General features: G+C 40.2%; 1 protein-coding gene across 1 annotated transcript in view; it reads right to left on the reverse strand.

Moving 5' to 3' along the window:
- Positions 1–4,332: 4,332 nt before the first annotated feature.
- Positions 4,333–9,235, reverse strand: part of LOC111872738 (ubiquitin-conjugating enzyme E2 C) — a 16,135-nt gene continuing 11,232 nt past the window's right edge. The window contains exon 5 of the mRNA XM_023866902.2: positions 4,333–5,182. Coding sequence (XP_023722670.1) covers positions 5,073–5,182 — 110 coding nt within the window. The 3' untranslated portion in view covers positions 4,333–5,072. The remainder of the gene's footprint in view (positions 5,183–9,235) is intronic.

The following is a 9,235-nucleotide window of genomic DNA, read 5'->3' on the forward strand; positions in this document are numbered from 1 at the left end:
AATCGCACTAACTGGGAGACATTTCTGCTAAAACTGGCCCTTAACAAAGGCCAGGATGCCGAGAGAAACGGTAAACATTCCATCCCTGCGAGCAAGCTGGGAATGGATATTATTTTGAAGGTGTCATAAATCCTTCACCACTACTGTCTTCCCTTCAGTGTCATCTCCCTACAGAAGGAGGGTTGGGGGACTTGGAATTTCCATGACATGAACACAGTTATTAGAAAACAGTTTGAACTGTCCAACTCGGTAAGAACATATACAGTCAATTGCAAAATGCTGTAAGCTAATGAAACGTCCTATTAAAAACTGAATTCTATACCAATACAGCTGTGAAGTTAAGATTTTTGAAAATAAACCTGAGACTTGGCGGGGGGCTGGAGTAAATCAATTCGCGGGCCAGATACGGCCTGCGGGCCGCCAGTTGGCCATCGCTGCCATAGATGATAGACAAAATATACCATCTGCTGTGGATCTCTCTCCAGTCCGATTCTCATGAATGAACTTTTCAATAGTGTAGAACTGGTGAGCAGTTGACCTTCATACCTGTAAAGCACTTCCTCACATTTTGAGCACCTTCTGATGATGGTCTCTTAAGGACTGAAACATGTAAAAGTTTTTATGTAATTAAATCAAATTGGTCACACTCAATAGTGCTGTTGTTCACTTAATTTTAAGATTGTTTAGTTTTAAAGCTTCTCCCAATGTAACAATTTCCTATATGTTTGAACTAGTCTGCCCTTCACACAGAGGATAGAGGGACGTGAGGAGTTTCCTCTTTATCCAGATGACTACTACCCTTGGAATTAAGAACTAATTCAATGAACTGTGGGACATAACCACTGAGCTGAATGGTTCATTGGCTGAGTTCTTGTGTAGGTCTTCCATGTTTCCTCTAAATGGGGTGAATTACAACTTTCCCTTCAGCCCTGCTTAGTTAGATGGTATACCAGTTTTAGGACAATGGTTATTGTTTTACTATTATCAGTTGTGATTGGGATTCGGCATTCTGAGTTTGTCCTTATCACAGAAGAGAAAGGCCCACACAATTCTAGTGACTGGACCACAAAAATTGTATATTTTTATCTCAAATTTTGATGGCTTAAGGTGGAGGTATCATTTTCAAGAAAGACACTTTTATTCAAAGTGTCAGTGATTTATTGAATGAAATGTCCTGGCTTCAGAAACATAACTCCAGAAACATTCTGCACAAATGTGAAATTATATGAAATCTATGTAAAACGTTTATTTGATCTGTGACAGCTATTGATTTCACTGTTAGAAAAATTGAAATAAATTAACACCTCATGTTGAGTCTTTTCCCCATTATAAAACCAATAAAAACTACATATAAATTATATAACAATATAATATAACAATTTAATACAATAAATTACAATTTTTATGATAAAATATGATCTCAGGGCATTTCTAAATAATGCCCATGAGCATAATAGGCTCAATGCAGTTTCTCCCAGTCATAGGTCTCCATGCCCTGGCAGCTGACCTCTTGTGATTTATTTCTGGGTAGAAATTGCTCACCATATTTATGTCTCTTCAACACTTGGACTGATCAGTTTTTTGTTGAAAACAAACAGAAAATGTACACAATTTGTCAACTGTTGTACAGTGCTTTAAGGTCAAACACTGCTTGTGAAATTTTCTCTTTACTACTTTTAACATTTCATGCCGTCCCACACAATATCTTGAATATTCATCGTTACTAATGTCAAGATTAAGCACAATAGACCACTGTAGGTCGTGGTGCAAGGGCCGAGGAGGCCTACCTCTCATACATTCATTTAATGTCAAGATTCCTAGGACCACATCATAGCTCAAGTGGTTAGTCGCTGGCTTCCCACTGCGGCGGCCCGGGTTCGATCCCGGGGTCTGATCAAGTGGGATTTGTGGTGGACAAAGTGGCGCTGGGGCAGGTTTTCTCCAAGTACTTCGGTTTCCCTACCAATCTGCATTCCACCAATTGCTCCACAATCACCCTCACCTATCAACTGGGGCTGGTACAATAGGCCAGAAGTGGCAGCAGTACAAGGGACTTAGCCCCACCCCACTAGCAATTAAAAAAAAGAATGTCAAGATTCATCATGGCATCAAAGAGAGTAAAATCATCCAATTCACTGACACACTCAAACTTCAAATCTGATGAACATTTTTTAGATTCACTAAAAAGAAAATATTTCTTCACTTCTTCATTAGACAACAGCTGCACATTGTTACTAGATGATTTCTATGTGGTAACTGCAGAAGACACATTTATAGAGGAATGGAGAAGACTTCAGTAAATGGATGTGTGTAGAAGTGGTATTCTTTCATCATACTGGTTATAAGTCATGATCAACTTTCAAAAAAATTTTGCTTTTTCTTGTGATTACAAACTCCTACACAAAATAAGCCCTATCTGAACCATGAAACAGTGCTTGAAATTCCCCAACAAAACGTCTATGCATAACACAGTCTGTCAATAATGCAACAAATTGTTTTTTTTTCTTCCACTTATACTTTTAACACATTTTAATGCATATTAGTGCAGTGTAGCAGTTTTAATGTATTAAAACATCTGAAGATGGCCATCTATGGCCGAAACTTGTGTGTAAGTATACGAGTGGGGACCCAAAAATAACCAGAAACGACCTGTTGCGCGCGCATGCTTTGTAGTTACGAGTTGTGCTGCTAGGTGGTGTTAGCTGGGGGTCTCCCGCGACTGTTAGTGAGCTGGCGTCAGTCTGAGTTAAGTGGTTTGTCTGTGGTGCTCTGTTGTGTGCGTTCCTGTTTCAACCCTTTGGCGATTCNACAGAAAGCAAAATTTCACGCACACTCTTTGTTCCTTCTGGTTGGCCATCTCACTAATCGCCAAAGGGTTGAAACAGGAACGCACACAACAGAGCACCACAGACAAACCACTTAACTCAGACTGACGCCAGCTCATTAACAGTCGTGGGAGACCCCCAGCTAACACCACCTTGCAGCACAACTCGTAACTACAAATCATGCGCACGCAACAGGCCGTTTCCGGTTATTTTTGGGTCCCCTTTCGTAAGTGGAACATAAAAGAACAATCTGTTGCATTATTGACAGGCTGTGTTATATAGACATTTTAATACGGCATGCAAAAGGATGCTTAAATACAGTATCTACAGAATTCCCCAACAAAGTTGATTTTTTTTTTGCTTTGATCAAGATGCAGAAACAGCTAATCTCGCTCTGAAGTCACATTGGTCTCAGTGCATTCACACCACAAAATTCCCCCATGGTAGACAGAGGCTTTGACTTTACTGTAACACATCTGATGAGGCAGAGAATTTCTTAAAAGATTATAAATTATGCCTATGCATAGGAATCAAAAGCCCACAATTTCCTCTTTGATATCATATCAATCAAGTTTCACCATAAATAATTAAAAAATAAACTTGATCTTCCTTCTGTATTAGGTGTGCTGTTTACTTTGGACTCTGTTGGAGGGTTAAAGTGGCCACTGCAAATTTTGGCCCAAGAGCAGCTAGTATGCTTGTATAGCATATTTGAAGTGTGTTGCTGTTCTGACGGCCTAAGAAGTCTTTTTCTGCCTACTAGTAACATTATTTATGACAGTGATTATAATCTATAACGATTTTTAAAAAAACTACATTTTACAAATGTTTTACTAGTACAGCAAACTCTCACTTATTTGTGGTTATGGAAGGGAGAAGCACTGCAGATAATTAAAAACAAAAGATAACAAAAAAATGGGGGGGTGGGGGGTGGAATACCTATTATCCATGCTGCATTCAACCCCAAAATCGCATAATTATTGTGCAACGGTCTTGTTACTCATCATTAAACAGTGAGACAAATACAAAATCTTTCAAATAGAATAAACTGCAGTAGGCTGGAGTGAAAAGGAATGAAATAATAAAATATGAAGTTGGAACAGGGTAGAAATGTATAGTCTACTGAAAATCATATTAATATGCCAATGCTAAACATTACTGGAACAGATAATGGGAATTTATGTTATTATAGGAGGCTATAATCAGTAACAAAAAGCTTTTAGAATTCCCACAGATAACTGAGAGTCTACTACTGTAGATGAAAATAGAAATAAATGTTAGTGGGGTTTATGACAGGAAATAATCTGTGTTCACTATACTCATAATAAAGCCAGAACACAGGGACAGATTACCATGGAAAATTCCATTTTCCATACCTGTTTTTATGGAACTTAAACACTGCAAAAGAAATGTTCAGAGGATGAAAGGAAAACAATGTATGTGTAAACCAGTGGAAAGGAGTTTTAATTCTGTAATATACACAAATCATAACCGAAAGGATAACACATACACAATAGAAACTGTATTCTGAAGAATGGATACATATCTACATATAAAATAACACATCTGAAAGTAAAACTATTTACTTCTTTTCTGTAGAATATATATCTGAAGAAGTGGAAACATACAATTTTATGAAATAACAAATGGAAGCAATTATAAATATAAATGCATCATAAGACGTAATAAGTGTATTTATGAGCTTTGCACTTTTTTGCTCTCATGACTACTGCTGTGACAGCATAAATTTATATGCAAACATTTTCTCTCTATACAACACAATTACCCAAACAGTATTAAAATTCAAACTTTCATTCATGATTTGGCGACTCTTAAGAAGCAATCAAATGAATTTACTTTGTTTACATGACGGCAATGTTGAAAATGTTGCACTTTTTGCTACTGACCAAATATGTTGCACTGAATTCAACCTTAGATTTTAAGATATTTCTTTTTTATCAAGAAAGCATGTAAGAGTGTCAAACTGTTACATTCACAGAACTGCTAATCAGAATAAGAATAATATGCATGCCAAGGAAATGCTGGAATATAAACATCTGACAAGTGAAAATAAATTTTTTCAAAATTTTGTGACAATATAAAATAAATTTCTTGCAGTGCACTACTGAGCTGTTAAAGTACAAATAAACTAAGAACACTGGCTAACAAAGCCAAGTACATTGATGACAATTTCAAAATATAAGTCACAGAAAGTATGGTCTCAAATTCTAATGTCACTTGTAAATTTCACTGAGACTCACTCTTCTTGTGCTCAAAGAGAACATGCTGTCTCATTTCAACCTTGTCTGACCACAGGGCTGCTGCTTGCGCGTTCATTGGACTATCATTGTTGGGTTCTGAAAGCACATTGCCACAGTTCAATATATTCAACCACACAAAAAATTAGTCTATATGCTACAGTGCGTACAATCAAGTGCGCACTTGATTGTACGCACTGTATAAAAATTGTGCACAAATTTCCAGGCAGTTTCATAAATATCACAAATAACACAATATATACCTTTCACCAAAAGTAGTGACTGAGTGGTCAGCACTTCTGCTTCATATTTATGAGGTTCCAGGTTCAAATACTGGCTATCCTGACTGAGATTATTTATGGTTTTCCTCAGTCCCTCAATCCCTCAAGACAAATGGTGGGATAGGATAACAGATTAGGCCATGACTGCTTTCTTTCACATCATTTCCTATTCACTATTCAATAATCCTATACTCTGATGTCGTATAACTGGAGCCATTGGAAGTGTTATCAAATAAACCATGAATATATAAATGAGAGCAATGAGTCGAAGATAAGAATGAAATATTGCTAATGAAACAATATGCATTGTAGTTCTAGCCCCTAAACAAACATTAATACATGAATAGGAACAACAGCTTCTTTATTAGTAATAGATATTTTTATAATAAATATTAACCTAACAGTAGCACCAGCATGGGAAGTGGTAATAGGTTGCTAGCAGATATATTCAGAGTGGCATATGTACTAAAAATAGAGTACACGGAAACGGAGCGAACCAAATTATTTAATTTTTTTAAGCTAGCTGTATAATGATGGTATCATTACTGAGTTATTGAGATGGTACACCACTGATGATAGGATGATTGATAAATGTCAAGGAGGTGGGGGAGTGAGAAATGACAGGGAAAATAGAAGTACTCAAGAAGTAACAGATGAAAACAGTGGAAGACAAAGTGTAACAGTGGCATATAAAGTATTCAGGTAACGAATGAGCAAGAATGATATGTGACGGAATTCATTTAAACAAGTGAGTGATAATAAAATTCTAAAATCTGTGCCTTTAGTCCACAAGAGAACTATATCGACTCAGCAACCGCCGCTTGTCAGTGAAGTTAGTGGCAACTTTTGCAGATAAAGGATGTCGTGTAGACAGTGCAATGGATTCCCATGGCCATTAATTTCAGTTTTCAAGACCGAAGCCACTACTTTTCAATTCAAGTAGTTCCTCAATTATCCTCACGAGGCTGAGTGAACCCTCTTCCATACCCACTATTTCTCTGGAAGTCTGGTAGCACCAGGAATCGAACCCTGGACCTGTGGATCTGTAGCCAGGAACTCTGACCATTAGTCCACAGAGGAGCAATAAAAATAATCGAAAGAGAGAAGAAAAAACTGTAAATAAAATGATAATGTGATGCACATACCCACTGCTAGGCAAGACTCAGTATACATATTTCAGTATACACACAAAATAGGAGCTGTGGACTGTGCTACAACTCGTTGTTAGGTAGCACAACAATATCATTTTTTTATAGGCTGCAGCCTCTTGTGTGTCACAAACAATATACAATATGTAGGAACTATGCTACTGTCAACACAACAAATATTTCAGTTATTACATTTAGATCTTTATTTATTGCGACATGTTTCGGGCATACATGACCATCATCAGGTAGGAATACATATGGTTATTGAAATACTGATATGGATCCTTATCGGTGCAACAGGTCATATTAAATATTAACATAAAAACTTTGCCTCAGATTAGTGTATAGTTAAAAATAGCAAATATAGTGTGACATGTTGCGCAACGGAGGACCCCTACCTCCCCAGCAGCACGTGGCGGTAACGTAGCGCTCTCGTAATAGGCGAGTCATCACCCCGCCACTCTCTCCGCGGTGACGTGCCGAGCGGAGCCGAAGTGAGCTGAGTGGAGCCGAAGTTAGCCGAGTCCCCGCAACCTGGTAGCTATGCAAAGCGAGTCAACAGCGGTGACGTCACCAAGTGATATCGTGGTTGCTAGGCAGCAGTCAACAACTACGGATAGCGTTGCTAGCAACACGGCACCAGACAACAATGGTCCGGAACGAGGCTACATAAGGAGCAGCGAAGGCTATTCACAGTTAGTTCCGAGCAAGCCTACGAGTCAGTGTGTGATATCAACAGTTCTCAAGGTAGCAGCCTGTGAGTCGAGTTGACATATAGCAGCAGTCACGATAAGAAGACCCGAATGCGTAGTTACAAGATTTTATGTGACAGTGTGCGATAACTAAGAAGTCAGCGAGCGGAAGACTTATTGTGTGCTTTCGAGACTTAGTGAGTGCTGTAGTACAGTTATATTTGGAGTGTGTAATTCAGGGAGATTTGTATAGCTCCCGCGTTATTAGTACGTGAAGACTTTGGTTGTAGGGTTTGTAAAGTGTGGAAACCCGCAACTGTGTTATAATTAATTGTAGCCGTGATTTGTACCAAATATCACCGATGAGCTCATCCTGGGACTAGACATACTGCGCGCCTATGATGCTTCAGTGGATATAGGGCGCCAAACTCTGCATCTGGCGGGAGAAGAAGTATCGCTATGGAGTCCTGGGGCAGGACCCCGTCCTTCTAGCTTAGTGGTGGCAAAGGACCATGTGATACCCACACGGAGCGAGGGAATAGTGATGGCTAAAATGAAGAATCATCTGGGAGTAGAGAATGGTCTAGTAGAACCAAGTCCCCAGGCCCACCCGCCTGAAGGAATCTACGTAGCCAGGACCCTAGTTCAGGACTGTCAAGAAGTACCAGTGAGGGTCATGAATGTTACCCACAAGGACCAAAAGCTCAGGAGAGGATCTCCTCTGGCGCACTGTGAGCCAGTAATACTCGTGGCTTTGCCCGAGGTGGGGCAGCCACCAGCACCAGGTCTAACACCGAAATTAGCTAATGTGACCACAGCGGCCAAGCCACACCTAAGCCCCGGAGAATTTCAGGAGTTAGAGGATCACGTGTCCGAGTACGCCGATATCTTCGCACAAGACAACGAAGATTATGGAAGGACAAACAGAGTATATCACCGCATAGACATGGGAGAACCCCGACCAATTCGACAGCCACCGAGGAGAGTACCCCTGGCAAAACAATCAGAAGTAATGGAAATGCTCGAAAACATGCAAGGACAGGGTGTTATAGAAGAATCGGACAGCCCTTGGTCGTCCCCGGTCATTTTGGTCAGGAAAAAGAATGGGGAGCTCCGTTTCTGTGTGGACTACAGAAAGCTTAACGACATCACCAAGAAGGATTGCTTTCCATTACCCTGCATTGAGGACACCCTGGACACGCTGGCCGGAGCCAAATGGTTTTCAACTCTCAATTTAAAGAGTGGCTATTGGCAAGTCGATGTACACCCAGACGACAAAGAGAAAACAGCGTTTTCGACAGGACAAGGGTTATGGCAGTTCATAGTCATGCCCTTTGGCCTCTGCAATGCCCCGGCAATCTTCGAGAGGCTAATGGAGACAGTCCTACGAGGGCTCACATATGATTCATGCCTTGTGTATTTGGACGACATGATCGTAACAGGCCGCACATTCCAAGAGCACATGCTCAACCTACGGAAAGTGTTTGAGAGGTTCAGGGAATCCCGTCTGAAACTTAACCCGGAAAAGTGTAAACTCTTGCAGGAAGAGGTCAGGTACCTCGGGCATATTCTATCATCAGAAGGGGTATCCACCGACCCGGAGAAGTTGAAAGCCGTGCGAGAATGGCTGACCCCGAAGGATAAACATGAATTTATAAGCTTTCTGGGACTATGTGCATATTACAGGCGATTTATTTCAGGGTTTTCCAACATTGCGAAACCACTAACTAGGCTAATGGAAGAGAAACAAACCTTCCAGTGGACTCAAGAAGTTGAGGCCGCGTTTGAAACACTATAGGGTGCCCTATGTGCTGCCCCTATTCTTGCCTACCCACAGCCAGGAGAGAAATTCATTGTGGACACAGATGCAAGTAATGTCGGAATTGGAGGAGTTCTCTCTCAAATCCAGGACGGACAAGAGCGTGTCATAGCTTACTTCAGCAAGACGCTAAACAAAGCAGAGAGGAACTACTGTGTCACCCGTCGAGAACTACTTGCCATAGTGAGGACACTGGAACATTTCCACAAATA

The sequence above is a fragment of the Cryptotermes secundus genome, unplaced genomic scaffold (genome assembly GCF_002891405.2).
Source record: "Cryptotermes secundus unplaced genomic scaffold, Csec_1.0 scaffold2969, whole genome shotgun sequence".
In the NCBI taxonomy this organism is placed as follows: domain Eukaryota; kingdom Metazoa; phylum Arthropoda; class Insecta; order Blattodea; family Kalotermitidae; genus Cryptotermes; species Cryptotermes secundus.